At 44.4% G+C, this 24,097-nt stretch overlaps 1 protein-coding gene across 4 annotated transcripts in view; it reads right to left on the bottom strand.

Moving 5' to 3' along the window:
* Positions 1-698: 698 nt before the first annotated feature.
* rufy3 (RUN and FYVE domain containing 3) overlaps positions 699-24,097 on the bottom strand; it is a 42,452-nt gene continuing 19,053 nt past the window's right edge. For 2 of the 4 annotated variants that reach the window (XM_014143554.3, XM_014143555.3), the window contains exons 4-17: positions 23,485-23,586; positions 23,058-23,181; positions 21,422-21,486; positions 20,001-20,136; positions 19,708-19,800; positions 19,314-19,400; positions 18,706-18,873; positions 18,446-18,543; positions 9,428-9,547; positions 5,983-6,109; positions 5,824-5,900; positions 5,589-5,616; positions 2,165-2,242; positions 699-1,930 (exon numbers count right to left, since the gene is read on the bottom strand). In XM_014143554.3, coding sequence (XP_013999029.3) covers positions 1,787-1,930; positions 2,165-2,242; positions 5,589-5,616; positions 5,824-5,900; positions 5,983-6,109; positions 9,428-9,547; positions 18,446-18,543; positions 18,706-18,873; positions 19,314-19,400; positions 19,708-19,800; positions 20,001-20,136; positions 21,422-21,486; positions 23,058-23,181; positions 23,485-23,586 — 1,447 coding nt within the window. In that variant the 3' untranslated portion in view covers positions 699-1,786. Of the gene's footprint in view, positions 1,931-2,164; positions 2,243-5,588; positions 5,617-5,823; positions 5,901-5,982; positions 6,110-9,427; positions 9,548-9,900; positions 13,414-18,445; positions 18,544-18,705; positions 18,874-19,313; positions 19,401-19,707; positions 19,801-20,000; positions 20,137-21,421; positions 21,487-23,057; positions 23,182-23,484; positions 23,587-24,097 lie in introns of those variants that run through there. The other 2 variants (XM_014143556.3, XM_014143557.3) reach the window with 1 other exon arrangement.

Raw genomic sequence — 24,097 nt, 5'->3', positions numbered from 1 at the left:
GATTAGGTGTGTTTGACCCGTGATGGCCAGCCATCCAAACAATCTAGTTAATGGTGAGTCATCACACTGCTCCCAGCCAGTATCACCTGTCATTCTTCCACTACATCAGAATGACTAGGTCTGGATTTAACGTCTGCTCTCTGTTTTGCTCTATGGCTGAATGACTGGACGGCACAAAGACATTCCTGCTGAAGTGATTGTCTTTCCGTCCAACAGGAAGCTCAGCCAATGAGGCATGAGGTTATAGAAGAGCATTTATAATGACATTTAACAGACTCTGATCCAGAGCGACTACAGTAGTGAGTCATTTAGTAGACTCTCTGATCCAGTCACTACAGTAGGGAGTCATTTAGCAGACTCTGTAATCCAGAGCCACTACAGTAGTGAGTCATTTAGCAGACTCTCTGATTCAGAGTCACTACAGTAGTGAGTCATTTAGCAGACTCTCTGATCCAGAGCCACTTACATTAGTGAGTCATTTAGCAGACTCTCTGATCCAGATTCACTTACATTAGTGAGTCATTTAGCAGACTCTCTGATCCAGATTCACTTACATTAGTGAGTCATTTAGCAGACTCTCTGATCCAGAGCCACTTGCTGTTGTAATTCAGTCATTGACTAACGGTTCCTAATCTCAGTGAATGGTGGTGTCAGAGAGGACATATCATAGATCATTACAGTATAAATAAAAACCAGGCTTGGAAAAACTTCAGTTTATTGTCGAGTAAGGAAACATTTACATCTCATCTTGTCCAGAACTTGAGAATCAGATTATTTCATTTCTGTCTCTAACATCACCCAGATAATCAATATAATCCCTTTTTGTAATTTTAATAATTTTAATTTCCTAATTAAAAAGTTAGACAATGTTGCATTTTGTCCCGCTCTTGTCAAACCAAAGCATTGCACCGAGTTTAGATCAACCATGAACAAAACCAGCTCAATGTTTCACCAAAATATCACATCTGATAAAATATCAATCCATCAATTCTACTTTGAATGTTTCACAATAAATGTTTTGAGTAAAAAGCCACAAATACTGACTAAATGCTGTGATCAGTTCAGATACCTACACATGATGCAAAAAAAACCTCAGCTTTTCACCAAACCTCGAGAACATAAAAACACAACCTGGGACCTGAACGCTTTGTGCAATCCTTCCACTCTTAGCCCCTCCTTGCCATATGCCAAACATGGTTTGAATAGAAAAAACAGATCTGGGACCAGGCTATGAAAAAATATATACCTTTTCATGGAGTCATTGAAGTTCATCAGACGTCTGAAACCAGTAGAGATGAGAAGCTTGAAGTCAGTTTTTCATGGAGTCCATGACGTTAAAGCTGCAGAAATCACTCCATTTCCTTATTGCTAAAATTCTAATAGTTGGCCTAATTTCTGTTTGTGACAACAACAAAAAAAATCATATATAGTGTAGAGAATAAATTGTTCAATCTAAACCAGTGAAATATCTTTTCCATAACCAAAAATATTGCTGTTTCAAGCTGGTGTAAAAAAAAAAATAAAAAAAAAAAGTGAAAGGTGCAAAAACAAAATGGGAAGCATAGAAATAGTCCGCATAGAACCCATCTACCGCTTCTTAGACTTATTTTCAATGAGAATGCCAGCTCTATAACTCATATTTCTATGTGAAATCGGTCAAACCCCCCCCCCAAAAAAAGTTTCATATTGCAGCGTTAAGTTGTCAGACAGAAAGTTTAGTCTGTCCCTTTAGATATTTTGTCAGTGAATGACACTGCATTTCCAGAGAGAGATGAGGAAGTGAGTCTCAGGATGGGCTGGATGCATACTGCTGCAGTAGCTGAGAGTAGCAGGCGTCACAGACGTGTTCAGGGTTGATGGAAGAGGGAAGAGGAAGCTCATTGGTCAGACAGCGGTCACAGAACACCCCTCGACAGTTAGCACAACGTCTCTAGAGAGAGAAGAGAAACAGTTCATGTTTTAAAAAAACAGGAGGATTTAATGCAGAACTTGATGTTCAGTTCCCAGTTGAGCCAGAGACTAGAGAACTGCAGAGATGCACCACTTCCACATTGACGTTTCCTGGTGGAGGATCACGAGGATGTACAAACATGGTCAGTGTATCCCTTCAGTTTGAGGAAGCCATTATGTCTGAAGAAGAAGTGGTTAGGTGTAGGTGGAGTACCTTGGTCTTCGTCATGGACTCGTCCTGTTCACATAGAGAGCAGATAGATGCCTGGCCGATCTCAATACAAGACTGGTCCTGGAAAGGAGAACGTCTGCATTAAGGTATATTGTACATATTTAACATTATTGTGCTTTCGGAAAGTATTCAGACCCCTTCCCTTTTTCCACGTTACGTTACAGCCTTAATCTAAAATGTATTAAAATAAAAACAACTCTACAATCTAGACACACTACCCCATGATGACAGAGAAAACGGGCTTTTTGCATTTTTTGCACATTTAAAAATAAAAAACAGAAATACCTGATTTACATAAGTATTCAGACCCTTTGCTATGAGACTCGAAATTGAGCCGCATCATGTTTCCATTGATCACCATTGAGATGTTTCTACAACTTCATTGTAGTCCACCTGTGGTAAATTCATTTGATTGGACAAGATTTGGAAAGGCACACACCTGTCTATATAAGGTCCCACAGTTGACAGTGCATGTCAGAGCAAAAACCAAGCCATGAGGTCAACGGAATTGTCTGTAGAGCTCCGAGACAGGAATGTGTTGAGGCACAGATCTGGAGAAGGGGAAGAAGAAAAAAAAATGTCTGCAGCATTGAAGGTCCCCAAGAACACAGTGGCCTCCATCATTCTTAAATGGAAGAAGTTTGGAACCACCAAGACTCTTCCTAGAGCTGGCCGTCTGGCCAAACTGAGCAATCAGGGGAGAAGGGCCTTGGTCAGGGAGGTGACCAAGAACCTGATGGTCTCTCTGACAGAGCTCCAGAGTTCCTCTGTGGAGATGGGAGAACCTTCCAGAAGGACAACCATCTCTGCAGCACTCCACCAATAAGGACTTTACGGTAGAGTGGCCAGACTGAAGCCACTCCTCAGTAAACGACACATGACAGCCTGCTTGGAGTTTGCCAAAAGGCACCTAAAGGACTCTCAGACCATAAGAAACCAGATTCTCTGGTCTGTTGAAACCAAGATTGAACTCTTTGTCCTGAATGTCAAGCGTCACATATGGAGGAAACCTGGCACCATCCCTACGGTGAAGCATGGTGGTGGCAGCATCATGTTGTGGGGATGTTTTTCAGCAGCAGGGACTGAGAGACTAGTCAGGATCGAGGGAAAGATGAATGGAGCAAAGTACAGACAGATCCTTGATGAAAACCTGCTCCAGAGCGCTCAGGACCTCAGATTGGGGCGACGGCTCACCTTCCAATAGGACAACGACCCTAAGCACAAAGCCAAGACAATGCAGGAGTGGCTTCGGGACAAGTCTCTGAATATCCTGGAGGGGCCCAGCCAGAGCCCGGACTTGAACCCGAACGAACATCTCTGGAGAGACCTGAAAATAGCCGTGCAGCAACCTGACAGAGCTTGAGAGGATCTGCAGAGAAGAATGGGAGAAACTCCCCAAATACAGCTGTGCTAAGCTTGTGGCGTCATACCCAAGAAGACTCAAGGCTGTAATCACTGCCAAAGGTGCTTCAACAAAGTCCTTAGTCAAGGGTCTGAATACTTATGGAAATGTAATAGTTTTTATTGTTTATAAACTTGCTTCATCATTACGGGGTATTTTGTGGCAAAAAAACGATTTAATCCATTTTAGAATAAGGCTGTAACGTAACAAAATGTGTAAAAAGTAAAGCGGTCTGAATACTTTTTTTTATTTAACACTTCAAATGGTAGAAACAGACATGTTATACATACAGTTGAAGTTGGAAATTTACATACACCTTAGCCAAATACATTTAAACTCAGTTTTTCACAATTCCTGACATTTAATCCTGGTAAAAAAATTCCCTGTCTTAGGTCAGTTAGGATCACCACTTTATTTTAAGAATGTGAAATGTCAGAATAATAGTAGAGAGAATGATTTATTTATGCTTTTATTTCTTTCATCACATTCCCAGTGGGTCAGAAGTTTACATACACTCAATTAGTATTTGGTAGCATTGCCTTTAAATTGTTTAACTTGGGTCAAACATTTTGGGTAGCCTTCCACAAGCTTCCCACAATAAGTTGGGTGAATTTTGGCCCATTCCTTCTGACATAGCTGGTGTAACTGAGTCAGGTTTGTAGGCCTCCTTGCTCACACACACTTTTTCAGTTCTGCCCACACATTTTCTATGGGATTGAGGTCAGGGCTTTGTGATGGCCACTCCAATACCTTGACTTTGTTGTCCTTGAGCCATTTTGCCACAACTTTGGAAGTATGCTTGGGGTCATTGTCCATTTGAAAGACCCATTTGCGACCAATATTTAATTTCCTGACTGACGTCTTGAGATGTTGCTTCAATATATCCACATACTTTTCCTCCTCATGATGCCATTTATTTTGTGAAGTGCACCAGTCCCTCCTGCAGCAAAGCACCCCCACAACATGATGCTGCCACCCCTGTGCTTCACGGTTGGGATGGTGTTCTTCGGCTTGCAAGCATCCCCCTTTTTTCCTCCAAACAAAATGATGGTCGTTATGGCCAAACAGTTCTATTTTTGTTTAATCAGACCAGAGGACATTTCTCCAAAAAGTACAATCTTTGTCCCCATGTGCAGTTGCAAACCGTAGACTGGCTTTTTATGGCGGTTTTAGAGCAGTGGCTTCTTCCTTGCTGAGTGGCATTTCAGGTTATGTCGATATAGAACTCGTTTCACTGTGGATATAGATACTTTTGTACCCGTTTCCTCCAGCATCTTCACAAGGTCCTTTGCTGTTGTCCTGGGATTGATTTTCACTTTTCTTACCAAAGTACGTTCATCTCTAAGCGTCTCCTTCCTGAGCGGTATGACAGCTGCGTGGTCCCATGGTGTTTATACTTGCGTACTATTGTTTGTACAGATGAACTTGGTACCTTCAGGCATTTGGAAATTGCTCCCAAGGATGAACCAGACTTGTGGAGGTCTACAATTTATTTTCTGAGGTCTTGGCTGATGGTCTTTTGATTTTCCCATGATGTCAAGCAAAGAGGCACTGAGTGTGAAGGTAGGCCTTGAAATACATCCACAGGTACACCTCCAATTGACTCAAATGATGTCAATTAGCCTATCAGAAGCTTCTAAAGCCATGACATCATTTTCTGGAATTTTCCAAGCTGTTTAAAGGCACAGTCAACTTAGTGTATGTAAACTTCTGACCCACTGGAATTGTCATACAGTGAATTATAAGTGAAATAATCTGTCTGTAAACAACTGTTGGAAAAATTACTTGTGTCGTGCACAAAGTAGATGTCCTAACCGACTTGCCAAAACATTTGTGGAGTGGTTGAAAAACGAGTTTTAATGACTCCAACCTAAGTGGATGTAAACTTCTGACTTCAACTGTATTTAACACTTCAAAATGGTAGAAACAATTGTACAAGGGAGGTCCTACGAAGAAGAGATCTAGAAATACCGTAGTTTGAAGAGAATTCTTCAGGAATCTTACCTGTTCATCCTGATTTTGTGACAATGACCTAGAGAGAGAGAGAGAGATGTCAAGCTATTGGTTCGTAAGGCGATGCAGTAGGACGACACTGTACATGTTTTCAGGACTAAACCAGAGAGACTAGACATGTTTACAGGGCTAAACCAAAGAGACATGTTTTCAGGGCTAAACCAAAGAGACATGTTTTCAGGGCTAAACCAAAGAGACATGTTTTCAGGGCTAAACCAATGCTTACATGTTTGAACCCAGACTGCTCTTGTCCTCCAACATGTTGCATAGATGCTCATTCTCCTTTTTGACGGCCTCCAGTTCCTATGACAGAACAACATGGCCATGTCAGTCCTTGAATAGACAGAGACTTCAGGGTGGTTTTCAGGAACGTGTCGGGGTCTACCTTCCTGATGTCGTCCACCTGTCTGGGGTCTCCTTGGGGTGTTGAGGCCCTCTTCTCCCCAGGGTGTATGTGTAGGCCACCACCTCCCTGCTCTCTCTCCCTCCTCTGCTCCTGCTCCAGGCTACATCTGACACACACACACGTTTTCATATCAAGTACAAAACCTTGAAATCTGAACAAATAATTGAATGTAATGTTTTTATTAATTGACTGAATACATCTGAGTCTATAGAGCAGTACGAGCTGCAATGTTGGTCCCTTTGTTTCATGAAATAAAAGATCCCAGAAATGTTCCAAACGCAATTTTTTTTTATTTCTCACACATTTGTTTACATCTCTTAGTGAGCATTATCTTTGCCAAGATAATCCATCCACCTGACAGGTGTGGCATATAAAGAAGCTGATTAAACCGTATGATCATTATACAGATGCACCTTGTGCTGGGGGCAATAAAAGGCCACTCTAAAATGTTTTGTCAAACAATGCCTCAGATGTCTCAAGTTTTGAGGGAGCGTCCAATTGGCATGCTGACTGCAGGAATGTCCAATAGAGCTGTAACCAGATAATTAAATGTTAATTTCTCTACCATACGCTGCCTTCAATGTCGTTATAGAGAATTCGGCAGTACGTTCAACTGGCCTTACAACCGCAGACTGCCTCTGCGAGCAGGCCTTTCTAATCGACCTGGCCTGGGTATCCTGGAAGGATATTGACCTCATCCCATCAGTAGAGGATGCCTGGTTGTTCTTTAAAAGTAATTTCCTCACCATCTTAAATAAAAAAATGTAGAACTAAGAACAGATATAGCCCTTGGTTCACTCCAGATCTGACTGCCCTCGACCAGCACAAAAACATCCTGTTGCGTTCTGCATTAGCATCGAATAGTCCCCGTGATATGCAACTTTTCAGGGAAGTCAGGAACCAATACACAGTCAGTTAGGAAAGCTAAGGCTAGCTTTTTCAAACAGAAATTTGAATCCTGCAGCACAAACTCCCAAAAGTTCTGGGACACTGTAAAGTCCATGGAGAATAAGAACACCTCCTCCCAGCTGCCCACTGCTCTGAGGCATGGAAACACTGTTACCACCGATAAATCCACGATAATCGAGAATTTCAATAAGCATTTCTCTATGGCTGGCCATGCTTTCCACCTGGCTACCCCAACCCCGGCCAACAGCTCCGCAACCCCCGCAGCAACTTGCCCAAGCCTTCCCCATTTCTCCTTCACCCAAATCCAGATAGCAGATGTTCTGAAAGAGCTGGACCCCTACAAATCAGCTGGGCTGACAATCTGGACCCTTTCTTTCTAAAATGATCTCAAGCCATTGTTGCAACCGATATTACTAGTCTGTTCAACCTCTTTCGTATCGTCTGAGATCCCTAAAGATTGGAAAGCTGCCACGGTCATCCCCCTCTTCAAAGGGTGAGACACTCTAGACCCAAACTGTTATAGACCTATATCCATCCTGCCCTGCATTTCTAAGGTCTTCGTGAAGTCAAGTTAAAACAGATTACCAACCATTTCGAATCCCACCGTACCTTCTCCTCTGTGCAATCCGGTTTCCGAGCTGGTCACGGGTGCACCTCAGCCACGCTCAAGGTACTAAACGATATCATAACCGCCATCGATAAGAGACATTACTGTGCAGCTGTCTTCATCGACCTGGCCAAGGATTTTGACTCTGTCAATCACCGTATTCTTATCAGCAGACTCAACAGCCTTGGTTTCTCAAATGACTGCCTCGCCTGGTTCACCAACTTCTTCTCACAGAGTTCAGTGTGTCAAATCAGAGGGCTTGTTGTCCGGACCTCTGGCAGTCTCTATGGGGGTACCACAGGGTTCAATTCTCGGGCCGACTCTTTTCTCTGTATATCAACGATGTCGCTCTCGCTGCGGGTGATTCCCTGATCCACCTCTACGCAAACGACACCATTCTGTATACATCTGGCCCTTCTTTGGACACTGTGTAAACAAACCTCCAAATGAGCTTCAATGCCATACAACACTCCTTCCGTGGCCTCCAACTGCTCTTAAATGCTAGTAAAACTAAATGCATGCTCTTCAACCGATCGCTGCCCGCACGTGCCCGCCCGCCCGTCCAGCATCACTACTCTGGACGGTTCTGACTTAGAATATGTGGACAACTACAAATACCTAGGTGTCTGGCTAGACTGTAAACTCTCCATACAGACTCATATTAAACATCTCCAATCCAAAATGAAATCTAGAATCGGCTTCCTATTTCACAACAAAGCATCCTTCACTCACGCTGCCAAACATACCCTCGTAAAACTGACTATCCTACCGATCCTCAACTTCGCCGATGTCAATTACAAAATAGCCTCCAACACTCTACTCAGCAAATTGGATGCAGTCTATCACAGTGCCATCCATTTTGTAACCAAAGCCCCATATACTACCCACCACTGCGACCTGTATGCTCTCGTTGGTTGGCCCTCGCTACATATTCGTCGCCAGACCAACTGGCTCCAGGTCATCTATAAGTCTTTGCTAGGTAAAGCTCCACCTTATCTCAGCTCACTGGTCACCATAGTAACACCCATCCGTAGCACGCGCTCCAGCAGGTATCTCTCACTGGTCATCCCCAAAGCCAATTCTTCCTTTGGCCGCCTTTCCTTCCAGTTCTCTGCTACCAATGACTGGAACGAACTGCAAAAATCACTGAAGCTGGAGACTCATATCTTCCTCACTAACTTTAATAAGCACCAGCTGTCAGAGCAGCTCACAGATCACTGCACCTGTACATAGCCCATCTGTAAATAGGTAGTTGGGTGGGCTATCTCTTCCCCATACTGTTATTTATTTACTTTTTTCTGCTCTTTTGCACAGCAGTATTTCTACTTGCACATCATCTGCTCATCTATCACTCCAGTGTTAATCTGCTAAATTGTAATTACTTCGCTACTATGGCCTATTTATTGCCTTACCTCCTTACTCCATTTGCACACACTGTATATAGATTTTTCTATTGTGTTATTGACACTTTGCTTTATCTTGGCCAGGTCACAGTTGTAAATGAGAACTTGTTCTCAACTTGCCTACCTGGTTAAATAAAGGTTAAAATAAAAAATAAACAACCGCAGACCACGTGTAACCATGCCCATTGTCGTGCCATTCATCACCTCATGTTTCAGCATGATAATCCACAGCCCCATGTCATGAGGCAAATGGTGGTCACACCAGATACTGACTGGTTTTCTGATCCACGCTCCTACAGTTTCTTTAAGTTATCTGTGACCAACAGAGTCATATCTGTATTCCCAGTCATGTCAAATCCATAGATTAGGACCTAATGAATTTATTTAAATGGACTGATTTCCTTACAGGAAGTGTAACTCAGTAAAATCGTTGACATGTAGTGTTTTTTTTATTTTATGTTCAGTATATATAAATCCAAATCAATGTATTGATCCTGATAATTACCTGTGTTTCCGTAGTCGTTCCACCTCCAGCTGTAGAGAGTCTATCTTGTCTCCAAACTCCTGTTTAAACAGTCTATTATCCTCCACAGCCTGGTCCCGCTCCCTCTCCGCCTGACGGGATCTGGACCGGGAGGGGGCAAGGTGAACGGCGGGGGGGGGGGGTAAAATGAACTCATGGAAAAATGAAAATTAAACAAGAACTCATGAACTAAAGTTCAAAAATGTAAAACGACAGAACTGAGAAATGAAACTAAAAGAAGAACTTGTGAACTTTAGGTTAAATTAAATGAAGAAAAAGAAGATGGCCACAACAAACACATGGTAAATGAAAAGAAGAAAACATGGTGGGTAGAGAGACTCCATTTCAACAGAAAAGAGAAACAGGAAGAGACCTAAAAGAAAGCTAGGATACGTCGAAAAGGAAGCGACGGGAACAGAGACTCTTCCTCCCATCATCCAGAAGCAGACCAGAAGTTTGTATTGAATATTTTTATTATTATGCTAGTATTGACATCTAAAAGGTAAATAGTATTGACTACAGTTGACATTAAGGTAAATAGATCCACATACACGGCATTTCCTTTTAAACTTGCTTCTCTCTGGGAATACTTTAGCATTCTCATTCTGACCTGGACTGACCTTTCACACAACCAGTACATCCTTACATGGTGATTTGGGTTGTTGTTCAATGGTAGATGTGTTGTTCAGTGCTCTGGGGTGAGATTCCCAAAAACAACACACACACACACACACACACATATATATGTTGTTTATCTTTAGCAGTAAGACCTTGTTAAATCCATCGGTAGGCAATAGAAGAACGATGATCTGAATGCTAAAGATGATATTTTATTTTGACAAAATTCTGATTAGAGGAGGAAGCAGAACTACCAAACTGTGTGTGTACTGTATGGAGTCCGACGTCGTTATACTGTAATTACTGTGTTATCTTTTTTAACCTTGGGGTTTAGACTTGAGTTGGGCTTAGTGTCTGGTCTAAGGACCGATGTCTGTAGGGCCGCTCTTAGAACATAGGCTGTACACCGGAGCAATATACACTTATGCATTCCTATGGTATTTACAGTGGGGTCCTAAATTATTGACACCTTTGATAAAGATGTGCAAAACTGACTGTACATAATAAATATTTAAAATGTTGAGATATATTGTATGCAAAAAAAAGATTATTTTAAACTAATTTTTAAAAAACGTTTAAAAAAAAACAACATTTGCTCAGAAAAATAAGATTTTGTTTAAATAGGGAAGGGGCATACAGTCAGACTGCCCTTTTGAATTCAAATCAGATGTTTTAAATGGGTTTCACATCCAGAGACTGGCTACTGGGTAGAGTTCCATGATGCCACTGAACTTAACAAAGAGCCTCAGGACCAGTGGAAGCAAAACCTCTGTGTTCAGGTCATCTGACCAAAGCACCGGTTACAATCCAGGTGCAAATGCCGTTTATCAAACTCCCAACGTTTACATTTGTTGGATGACAGGAACATGGAGCACCTTGGCCACACACCAGTGGTGGGTTTAGTGTCTAAATGAGAATGTATGAGCAGAGAATAAACCCATAACTACTGTACAATATGATGGTGGATCTTTGATGTTTTGGGGCTATTTTGCTTCCTCTGGTCAATAGCGTCATGAAATGTAACCAGTACCAGGACATTTCTTAGCCAAAAACCTGGGTGCATCTGACAGGAGACTGAAACTCTGAACACAAGCGGGTCTTCTAGCAAGACGATAACCCCAAGCACACATCAAAATCCACAAAATAAAAATAGATGACTTGTTAAGCAAAAATGTCTTTCTCTGAGCAATTGTATATTTGTATAAAATAATATCCCAAGCATACAATATATCTCAGTATGATTTCTTTTATACGGTAATTAGTGCTCCTTGTACTCAAGCGTGGCAATAATTTCAGACCCCACTGTATCTATATAGTAACAGGCTCTGAGGTATAGCCTACGGTCCTTATAGTCTAAGCTTAGGACCTATGCTACTGTTGGCAGAGATGGGCTATATTTCTGTTACATGTATTTGAAATATGTATTTCAATTACTTAAGTATTTTGTAAATTTGTATTATTTCACCGGCCTAAACTACACTCCAATGTATTCTGTAACAAGATACTTTCGAAAGATGTCATTCGTATTTTCGAAATACTTTTCTATACCATTTTTTTATTTTTTTTATAGCAATTCACGATTTTGTGGCCCCCTTTCACCCTGAATTGGTATCAGTCGTTTGATGGCACTACGGTGTGATAAGAACGTCTGCTGAATGATCTAAACATACATGTATACGTAAAAATGAAGAATTGCAAAGCATGCTGAGTATTATTTGAATGAGCTCCGCCCCAGAAAAAAAAAGGCCAATAATAATAATAATAATACCCAGTGTGCTTTGCAGTTCATTTTGGTCTGTTCATTTTCATAATACATTTTGGTCACTCAAGCCTTCCGCATCCTTCGGTTTGTCTGGCGCCTTGCTAAACTAGTGTGCTCACATACTTCCTTTAAGTCCTTTGCTTGAAAAACGAGAGAGAGAGAAAAAAAAAAAGCGGCAATAGCACTGTTTGTCCATCTTAAGATGCCGTAGCCACTTCCTCAAAATAGTTAGAACGAATTTAAGATAACTCAAGAAATCCGTCATTGCCGTTTTTTTTGCCGAGGAGATCCTAGTCCCGCAATTTTAGAAGAAAAAAAAACGGGCCAAAATGTCATCGTAATATACACGTATGAACTGTCCTTAGTGTTCGGGAAGGGAAGCATACGGACGTCTTTACAGTCAGTGCATTCGACTAAGGTAGATAACAACATATCACAGTCACAGTCATAGCAAGTAAAACGTGAGGATTTTGTTGCTGTTCGCGGACCGCCTACTTGCAAATGTATTTCTGTATACAAATACAAAATACATGTATTTTAAGTATTTTGTCGTTTATTTTTGATACACAGATCTTTATGGTATTTTTTTTTTTTTTTTTTTTTTGCCAATTCTTGACTGTAGGGGGCTTCAGGGAGTCCATTTACAAGAAACAGCAGTATCCAGTTACATTTTTCAGAATAGTACACCTCTCTCTCTCTTCCCGAAAATGGCTGACATCCCAAACTCAAAGTCTTGTATCAGGGAACATTCATTACATGTGGGGGATCTGATATCTTTATTATTATCATCATCAGGAATGAACCCAAGCTAAAGTCCTGAAACTCAGCGAGCAGAGTGGAGCCCCCCCTCTGCACTGCTAGCATACCAACATAAAAACACATGGAAGAACAGAAAATGAGGCTAGAGGAAGCCAGAGACACTGTCTCAGTCAGGAGAGTAGAGGTTTAGGAAAGAAAATGTAATTTAACACTAGAGAAGGAAAGGAACCGCAACAGATGTCATACCAAAAAAATAAGTAACCTAGTTAAAGGGATAGTCCAGGATTTTGGCAATGAGGTCCTTTATCTACTTCCCTAGAGTTAGATTAACTCGGGGATACCATTTTTAATGTCTCTGTGTGCAGTTTGAAGAAAGTTGCTAACTAGCATTAGCGGAATGACTGGAAGTCTATGGTATATGCTAGCAGACCCGATAGCATTCCAGTCATTGCGCTAACATTAGTTAGCATGATCGCAGATGCCATAGACTTCCAGTCATTCCGCTAACGCTAGTTAGCAATTGCGCTAGCGCTAGTTAGAAACTTCCTTCAAACTGCACGAAGAGACGTACAAAATGGTGTCCACAAGTTCATCTAACTCTAGAGAAGTAGATACATGGCCTCATTGCCAAAATCCTGAAATATCCCTTTAAGTAATTTCTATATTATGCAAATATTGGTTTTCTGATTTGGATCAGGGTTTATCAAACTATGATGTGGGTGTCATTCTGGGAAACAGAAGAGAGGGGAGGGAGGACTACTGTTGCTTCTGAAGCAGTTTCTCTGCGTTGGAACTCAAGCTTCTGGCCTGCTTCACACAGTCTTCCTCACTGTGAGGAGGAAGAGGTAAAGAACCAAGAAATGAAAGGGATGGAGAAATGGAAAGATAAAAGAAAGTAGCGATGGATAGAATAGAAAGAGGAGTGGAAGAGGAAGAGTTATTAAGCCCTGAAAAGAACATGTTTAGATAGATCTGAGAGTCAAAAACACTGCCGTGAGTCTGTCCAAAGCATTGTCAGAGGAGATCCTCTCTCAATCCAGGACTGGTCCTCATCTGGATCCATGAAATCCATCCTAAATGCTTTGGGTAAACTCCAGTCCTATTATTCTGAGGCGTAGACTACCGGTGTGGCGGCGTAGTAGACTACCGGTGTGGCGGCGTAGTAGACTACCGGTGTGGCGGCGTAGTAGACTACCGGTGTGGCGGCGTAGTAGACTACCGGTGTGGCGGCGTAGTAGACTACCGGTGTGGCGGCGTAGTAGACTACCGGTGTGGCGGCGTAGTAGACTACCGGTGAGGCGGCGTGGTAGACTACCGGTGAAGCGGCGTAGTAGACTACCGGTGAAGCGGCGTAGTAGACTACCGGTGAAGCGGCGTAGTAGACTACCGGTGTAGCGGCGTAGTAGACTACCGGTGTAGCGGCGTAGTAGACTACCGGTGTAGCGGCGTAGTAGACTACCGGTGTAGCGGCGTAGTAGACTACCGGTGTAGCGGCGTAGTAGACTACCGGTGTAGCGGCGTAGTAGACTACCGGTGTAGCGGCGTAGTAGACTACCGGTGTAGCGGCGTAGTAGACTACCGGTGTAGCAGCGTAGACCAAAGTAGTCAGGGCTCTAAATGAACCATTTTCAATGTTAGCACTGGTGCTCCCAAATGTAAAAAGTTAGGATCGATAAAGCCTATATTGGGCTTATGTGAAATGTAGCTACTTTTGAAGCACATGCTGTGTGCTAGAAACAAATTACCCTTTTTAAAAAACATTGTTTATGTTGATACAAAAACCTGACATTTGAAATTAAAGTTATTTGTGGAATATAAGGTTTCCACATTGTGAAAAAAATAAAACACCACTATTTTCCTATTGAGATGCAGTATAGTGAAATTGAACACTATCTCTTTAAGAACATCAAGTTAGTGAGTGACAACATGCAAGAGATCAGTCATTCCTTTATTGCAGTGGTCAGCAACATTTTATGAGTCAAAATGTAAGCTGAGATCTAGTGGTCTGATATAGAAACTGTAAAAAAAAAAAAACACATGACTTATTCAAACCAGTTCTGTAGCAGAGGTTTATGCAATAAGCTATAGGCCTAATACATTATCACCGTAAATTGGCTATGCTTGAATTGCTCTGCCAATGTTTTTTCTTCTCAGACCATTTACCTTGAGATATATTATCACACCGGTAATAGATAGACAATAGACAATTATTCTATTGTCTATTACTTGTGAGGCACAGCTGAGTGAACATAAATTGAATTTTTTTATTTTATTTTAATGGACTCATGGTGCCCTGCATCTGATGGACAGTTTAAACAGAGGGAGGGGAGAGAGCAGCAGAGGATCTTCCTCTCACCATCTGTCCCTCCCTCCACTGAAACTGACCAAAATGGGGACACCGTCTTCCAGCTGACGGCAAAACTCCAGTCACATCACCGCATTATTTTACTAAGATGTCGCCTGGAGAAGAAGGCTGATGTTTTTACGTGTCCCCAACCAATTGTGTTTTTTTTGTTTGTTTATTTGCGTTGTTTGTAACGTATTTATTTATTTTTTAAACTTATTTTGTACATAATATTGCCGCTACCATCTCATACGACCGAAAATAACTTCTAGACATCAGGACTGTGATTACTCACCACGGACTGGCAGAATCCTTTTTCTCCTTTAACGAGTCTGACGAGGCCGACGCGAACGATATACTGCTTTCTCGGGAACAGGCCCAGATCTCTGTGATTTGCGTGATGAGAATGCAGAGAAAAAGGGGCCAAAGCGCAGGCTGCCTTCTGAGAATTCGTAGGCGATCGAATAAACACCCACTTCCTTCCATTCTGCAACGTGGAATCTTTGGAGAATAAAATAGATGACCTACGCGGAAGATTAAACTACCAACGGGACACTCAAAACTGTAACATCTTATGCTTCACGGAGTCGTGGCTGAACGACGACACTATCAACATACAGCTGGCTGGTTATACGCTGTACCGGCAGGATAGAACAGCGGCGTCTGGTAAGTTAAGGGGCGACGGACTATGTATTTTTGTAAATAACAGCTGGTGCACGATATTGAAGTCTCGAGCTATTGCTCGCCTGAGGTAGAGTACCTCATGATAAGCTATAGACCAAACTATGTACCTTGAGAGTTTATCTGCATTTTTCGTAGCTGTTTACATCCAACTACAGACTGAGGCTGGCACTAAGACAGCATTGAATGAGCTGTATTCCGCAGTAAGCAAACAAGAAAACGCTCTCCAAGAGGCGGCGCTCCTAGTGGTCGGGGACTTGAATGCATGTTAAATGTGCAACCAGAGGGGGAAAAAAATTAAAATAAAACTCTAGATCACCTTTACTCCACACAGAGACGCGTACAAAGCTCTCCCTCGCCCTCCATTTGGCAAATCTGATCATAATTCTATCCTCCTGATTCCTACTTACAAGTAAAAACTAGAGCAGGAAGTAACATTGACTCATCAATACAAAAGTGGTCAGATGAAGCAGATGCTACGCTACAGGACTGTTTTGCTCAGACTGGAATATATGTTCCGGGATTCATCCAATGGCATTGAGGAGTACACCACATCAGTCATCGGCTTCATCAACAAGTGCATCGATGATGTCGTCCCCACAGTGACCGTACGTACGTACGTACCCCAACCAGAAGCCATGGATCACAGGCAACGTCCACACTGAGCTAACGGCTAGAGCTTTCAAGAAGCGGGACTAACCCGGAAGCTTAACCGAAATCCCGCTACGCCCTCCGACGAACCATCAAACAGGCAAAGCATCAATAAAGGACTAAGATTGAATCATTCTACACCGGCTCCAATGCTCGTTGAATGTGGCAGGGCTTGGAGACTATTACAGATTACAAAGGGAAGCACAGCCGAGAGCTGCCCAGTGACACAAGCATACCAGACAAGCTAAATTATTTCTATGCTCGCTTCAAGGCAAATAACACTTACACATGCATTAGAGCACCAGCTGTTCCGGAAGACTGTGTGATCACGCTCTCCGCAGCCGATGTGAGTAAGACCTTTAAACAGGTCAACATTCACAAGGCCGTGAATGTACCATGACGTGTACTGCGAGCATGCTAACATGTTTAACCTCTCCCTGACTGAGTCTGTATTACCAACATGTTTTAAGCAGACCACCATAGTCCCTGTGCCCAAGAACACTACAGTAACCTGCCTAAATGACTACCAGCCTGTAGCACTCATGTCTTTAGCCATGAAGTGCTTTGAAAGGCTGGTCATGGCTCACATCAACACCATTATCCCAGAAACCCTAGACCCACTCCAACTTGCCTACCGCCCCAACAAATCCACAGATGATGCAATCTCCATTGTACTCCACACTCCTCAGGGGTGAGTACTCAGTCCCCTCCTGTACTCCCTTGTTCATTCATCACTGCACGGCCAAGCACGACTCCAACACCATCATTAAGTTTGCCGATGATCACCGACAACGATGAGACAGCCTATAGGGAGGAGTGTGGTGTGGTGACCTGGCAGTGTGGTGCCAGGATCACAACCTCTCCCTCAACGTGATCAAGACCAAGGAGATGATTGTGGACTACAGGAAAAGGAGGACTGAGCACGCCCCCATTCTCATCAACGGGGCTGTAGTGGAGCAGGTTGAGAGCTTCAAGTTCCTTGGTGTCCACAACACCAACAAACTAACATGGTCCATGCACATGAAGACAGTCGTGAAGAGGGTACGACAAAACCTATTCCCCCTCAGGAGACTGAAAAGATGTGGCATGGGTCCTCAGATCCTCAAAAGGTTCTACAGCTGCACCATCAAGAGCATCCTGACTGGTTGCATCAGTGCCTGGTATGGCAACTGCTTGGCCTCCGACCGCAAGGCACTACAGAGGGTAGTGCGTACGGCCCAGTACATCACTGGGGCCAAGCTTCCCGCCATCCAGGACCTCTATACCAGGCAGTGTCAGAGGAAGGCCCTAAAAATTGTCAAAGACTCCTGCCACCCTAGTCAAACTGTTCTCTCTGCTACCACACGGCAAGCGGTACCGGAGCGCCAAGTCTAGGTCCAAGAGGCTTCTAAACAGCTTCTACCCCCAAGCCATAAGACTCCTGAACATCTAATCAAATGGCTACACAGACTATTTGCATTGCCCCCCCCATAGCCATAGGCCTATAGGTGCACTTGATTTGTTTTCCAGGCCCGGGGGCGTACGGCACTCAGGGGCAGCGGTACAGAGAAGCCCGGGCCGTATGGCACTCAGAGGCAGCGGTACAGAAAAGAACGATCTTAACAACAATTATTCTGGGTGGTAGTTTTTCCTAGTCTCACTGGTGCACCGTAATAAAAATTCCAGATTCTCACAGCAAAATATTTAGGAGCATATGCAACTAAAATATTCACGCTTTAGAGCCCTGAGTGGAGTGGTGTAGTGGACTTTAGAGCCCTGAGTGTAGTGTGGAGTGCACTTTAGAGCCCTGAGTGGAGTGTACTTTAGAGCCCTGAGTGGAGTGCACTTTAGAGCCCTGAGTGGAGTGTGGAGTGCACTTTAGAGCCCTGAGTGGAGTGTGGAGTGCACTTTAGAGCCCTGAGTGGAGTGTGGAGTGCACTTTAGAGCCCTGAGTGGAGTGTGGAGTGCACTTTAGAGCCCTGAGTGGAGTGTGGAGTGCACTTTAGAGCCCTGAGTGGAGTGTGGAGTGCACTTTAGAGCCCTGAGTGGAGTGTGGAGTGCACTTTAGAGCCCTGAGTGGAGTGTGGAGTGCACTTTAGAGCCCTGAGTGGAGTGTGGAGTGCACTTTAGAGCCCTGAGTGGAGTGTGGAGTGCACTTTAGAGCCCTGAGTGGAGTGTGGAGCGTGAAGATGGGGTTCCCTCCCACCTGATCTCTAGCTGTTTTATAGTCCCAGCCATCTGATTGGTCTTCTCCTCTAGGCGACTGATGACCTCACTCTTCTGCTTGCCGCTCACCTCCGAGCTCTGTGGACACCAGGGTTGGGATCAATTACACTTCAATTCCCTTAACTGAAATTCCAATAACTGTGCGTTAGTGTCGGTCTTTGTAAAAAAATATATATATATATATATATTACATTTATAAAGAGCCTCTCTCTCACACCCAAGGCGCTCCAAAACGTGTACCTGGGACTTCTGCGCTAGCTGCTGGTTGAGGGTCCGGAGATCATCCAGCTGTTGTCGGAGCTCCACCAGAGCATCCTGTTTCTCACACATATCCGTCTCTAACATCTTCATAGACAGCTCCATTTCCTGCTTCATACCGATCTGAACCTCCAACTCCTTCTCTACATCCTGCAGGGAGAGAGGGATGGATGAGGGAGAGGAGGGGATGGAGGAAGGACAGATGAATGAGGGAGAGGAGGGGATGGAGGAAGGACAGATGAATGAGGGAGAGGAGGGGATGGAGGAAGGACAGATGAATGAGAGAGAGGAGGGAATGAAGGGAAGGACAGATGAATGAGGGAGAGGGGGGGATGGAGGAAGGACAGATGAATGAGGGAGAGGGGGGGATGGAGGAAGGACAGATGAATGAGGGAGAGGGGGGGATGGAGGAAGGACAGATGAATGAGGGAGAGGGATAGAGAGACGATCTGCACCTCCAACTCCATGTCCTGAGGGGGATGGAGGATGGAGAGATAGAGGATGGAGAGATAGAGGATGGAGAGATAGAGGATGGAGGGAATATCTGATCCATGTCAGGAATAAAGGGGCAAACAGAGAGAGAAACTGACCAATCGTAGCAGAGTTTCCTCCTTCAGCTGTTTGCGTGCCTCTCCCAGCACCTGGCTGTCTGCCAAGCCGTCCCCTGCCCGCGACGCCTGGGGCGAGACATCACGGAGCACATAACACAATTATTACACCCTACATATCACGGTTATAAAGCTTTATAAAAGACACATCACACATTCACCCTACAACATACAGCCAAGTACACCCTACATATCACAGTTATAAAGCTTTATAAAAAGACACGTCACACATTCACCCTACAACATACAGCCAAGTACACCCTACAACATACAGCCAAGTACACCCTACAACATACAGCCAAGTACACCCTACAACATACAGCCAAGTACACCCAACATAAAAGATCATTCTAAAAATGTTTGAGGGGTGGACAACCTTGCGACTGGACTCTAGCTGGTAGGAGCTCTCCTCCTTGACTCGTTCTACGTCCTCTTGTAGGGTGATGATCCTGTTGTTGGCTACTGCAAGCTGGACAGACAACACACCAGGTTACAAACAGACATTACTAATGTTGTCTACTGCAAGCTGGACAGACAACACACCAGGTTACAAACATTACTAATGTTGTCTACTACAAGCTGGATTTTAGAAAAGCATCTCCCAGCCCCATAGTGTAGCGGCAGAATACATGGTAGAAATGAGAACGTGGTAGAAACTAACCCGCCCACCTCTTCAGTGAGCTTGGTGTTGGACTTCTCCATAGTGTCCACTTTGGCCTGCAGGTTGTTGACCGAAGCACTCAGGTGTCTGTTGAGCTCTTCAACATAGTTCTTCTGGTCCAGGATGGCTGTGATCTGTCCATCCCTGTTGGGAGACAAGATGAAAATAGAAAACATGTGGTAAGCAGCAAAACACCTCGTTGAAACATGCAGCAAACTAACAGACCCAAGGCTCCCACTAGGGCCGTGTCTCCTTCCAGAGGGATGTTTAGACCCAAGGCTCTCACTAGGGCCCTGTCTCCTTCCAGAGGGATGTTTAGACCCAAGGCTCCCACTAGGGCCGTGTCTCCTTCCAGAGGGATGTTTAGACCCAAGGCTCCCACTAGGGCCGTGTCTCCTTCCAGAGGGATGTTTAGACCCAAGGCTCCCACTAGGGCCGTGTCTCCTTCCAGAGGGATGTTTAGACCCAAGGCTCTCACTAGGGCCCTGTCTCCTTCCAGAGGGATGTTTAGACCCAAGGCTCCCACTAGGGCCGTGTCTCCTTCCAGAGGGATGTTTAGACCCAAGGCTCCCACTAGGGCCCTGTCTCCTTCCAGAGGGATGTTTAGACCCAAGGCTCCCACTAGGGCCCTGTCTCCTTCCAGAGGGATGTTTAGACCCAAGGCTCCCACTAGGGCCCTGTCTCCTTCCAGAGGGATGAGGCTCCCACTAGGGCCCTGACTCCTTCCAGAGGGATGTTTAGACCCAAGGCTCCCACTAGGGCCCTGTCTCCTTCCAGAGGGATGTTTAGACCCAAGGCTCCCACTAGGGCCCTGTCTCCTTCCAGAGGGATGAGGCTCCCACTAGGGCCCTGACTCCTTCCAGAGGGATGTTTAGACCCAAGGCTCCCACTAGGGCCCTGTCTCCTTCCAGAGGGATGTTTAGACCCAAGGCTCCCACTAGGGCCCTGACTCCTTCCAGAGTGATGTTTAGACCCAAGGCTCCCACTAGGGCCGTGTCTCCTTCCAGAGGGATGTTTAGACCCAAGGCTCCCACTAGGGCCCTGTCTCCTTCCAGAGGGATGTTTAGACCCAAGGCTCCCACTAGGGCCCTGACTCCTTCCAGAGTGATGTTTAGACCCAAGGCTCCCACTAGGGCCGTGTCTCCTTCCAGAGGGATGTTTAGACCCAAGGCTCCCACTAGGGCCCTGTCTCCTTCCAGAGGGATGTTTAGACCCAAGGCTCCCACTAGGGCCCTGTCTCCTTCCAGAGGGATGTTTAGACCCAAGGCTCCCACTAGGGCCCTGTCTCCTTCCAGAGGGATGTTTAGACCCAAGGCTCCCACTAGGGCCCTGTCTCCTTCCAGAGGGATGTTTAGACCCAAGGCTCCCACTAGGGCCCTGTCTCCTTCCAGAGGGATGTTTCCTCAAGGTGAGGAGAGGAGGGACTCACCCTTCTACTGTCTTGCTGCTGTGACCTCCGTCTTTAAGATACATGGAGAAGTCTATCACCCCGACCTGGAAACAGGAAACAGACAAGACAGTGGTATTAACACTTCAGTTAGGAAGAGAAACACAGAATCAAGGTCTCCAGTTGAAAACTCTCGTTTTTGAAAACTCTCATATAAAATATGTGGACTGATGTGGATTATCCCGGTCAAATAAAGCTAATACAGCGGCTTCGGAAAGTATTCAGACCCCTTGAATTGTTCCACATTTGATTATGTTACAGCCTTATTCTAAAATTGAATTATTATTATTATTTTCTTTTTCTTTTTAAATCTTCAGCAATCTATACACAATACCCCATAATGACAAAGTGAAAACAGGTTTTTTGAAATACCTGATTTACATAAGTATTCAGACCCTTTGCTACGACTCGAAATTGAGCTGCATCCTGTTTCCATTGATCATCCTTGATATGTTTCTACAACTTGATTGGAGTCCACCTGTGGTAAATTCAATTGATTGGACATGATGTGGAAAGACACACACCTGTCTATATAAGGTCCCACAGTTGACAGTGTATGTCAGAGCAAAAACCAAGCCAAGAGAACGAAGAACTTGTCCGTAGAGCTCCAAGACAGGATTGTGTCGAGGCACAGATCTGGGGAAGGGTACCAAAACATTTCTGCAGCATTGAAGGTCCCCAAGAACACAGTGACCTCCATCTTTCTTAAATGGAATAAGTGTGGAACCACCAAGACTCTTCCTAGAGCTGGCCGTCTGGCCAAACTGAGCAACCGGGGGAGAAGGGCCTTGGTCAGGGAGCTGACCAAGAACCTGATGGTCACTCTGACAGAGCTCTAGAGTTCCTCTGTGGAGATGGGAGAACCTTCCAGAAGGACAACCATCTCTGCAGCACTCCACCAATCAGGCCTTTATGGTAGAGTGACCAGACGGAAGCCACTCCTCAGTAGAAGGCACATGACAGCCCACTTGGAGTTTGTCAAAGGGCAAAAGACTCTCAGACCATGAGAAACAAGAAACATGGATTGTGTATGTGTGCCATTCAGAGGGTGAATGGGCAAGACAAAATATTTAAGTGCCTTTGAACGGGGGTATGGTAGTAGGTGCCAGGCGCACCGGTTTGTGTCAAGAACTGCAAAGCTGCTGGGCTTTTTCACACTCAACAGTTTCCTGTGTGTATCAAGAATGGTCCACCACCCAAAGGACATCCAGACAACTTGAAACAGCTGTGTGAAGCATTGGAGTCAACATGGACCAGCATCTTATCCAGAGCGACTTACAGTAGTGAATGCATACATTTCATTTCATGCATTTTTTTTTTTTGTACTGGCCCCCCGTGGGAATCGAACCCACAACTCTGGCGTTGCACACACCATGCTGGCATTGCAAACACCATGCTCTACCAACTGAGCCACAGGGAAGGCCCGCATTCGACACCTTGTAGAGTCCATGACCTGACAAATTGAAGTGGTTCTGAGGGCAAAAGGGGAGGAGCAACTCAATATTAGGAAGGTGTACTTATATGGTACTGTATTCTGTAACTACAGTGTAAATGTATAGTGTACTGTAACTACAGTGGAAATGTATAGTGTGCTGTAACTACAGTGTAGAACATCAACCTGTGAGTCCAGGTCTTCTCCCTTCATACAGAGGTTGGCATCGATGACGTTCAACCCAACCAGCAGCCCGGCAATCACGGCTCCCTCCTCCTCCATCATGAGCGCATTGGCCTCGTAGAACTCACTGTTAGCGCGCGCACACACACACACACACACACACACGTCATTTAGCAGACGCTCTTATCCAGTAGTGAATGCATACATTTCATACATTTTTTTTCCTTTTTCGTACTGGTCCCCCATGGGAATTGAACCCACAACCCTGGCGTTGCAAACACCATGCTCTACCAACTGAGCCACACGGGACCGAACACACACCATTGGCCTCCTTAAACAACTCACTGTTAACACACACACACACACACACACACACACACACACACACACACCTCACTGGCAACGTATGCTCTCGCTTGCACGCACACACCTGAGCAGGTCCTTCCTGTTGATGATGGTCTTCATGTAGTCTGACAGCTTCTTTTGCATCAGGGCCAATCGCAGCCAGGCCCGCCCTCTTCCTAACGGGGTTCTGGTGAGTGACGGGTTACATAAATCAGATAGACTATTATGACAGGGGTTTGTTTACACCAATCACATATGAACTGAACGGTGAGTGACAGAGATTTACACCAATCAGATAACGTCAATACACACCGCGCATTAGCCATGGCAAAAATGCATAGAATTGTAGGAAATTTGCTTCAAAAGAGAAAGAAATTCTCAGCTCAATGGAAATATTTGTAGCATTGTATCTCTACCCCATTAACATACAGTTGAAGTCAGAAGTTAACATGCACTTAGGTTGGAGTCATTAAAACTCATTTTTCAACCACTCCACAAATTTCTTGTTAACGAACTATAGTTTTGGCAAGTCTGTTAGGACATCTACTTTCTGCATGACACAAGTAATTTTTCCAACAATTGTTTACAGACAGATTATTTCACTGTATCACAATTCCAGTGGTCAGAAGTTTACATGCACTAAATTGACTGTGCCTTTAACCTCTCTTAGGTAGGGGGCAGTATTTTCACATCCGGAT

The sequence above is a fragment of the Salmo salar genome, chromosome 15, assembly GCF_965601325.2.
Source record: "Salmo salar chromosome 15, fSalSal1, whole genome shotgun sequence".
NCBI lineage: Eukaryota > Metazoa > Chordata > Actinopteri > Salmoniformes > Salmonidae > Salmo > Salmo salar.
The sequence above is the reverse complement of the archived record's forward strand: the minus strand, read 5'-3'. Positions and strand labels throughout refer to the sequence as shown.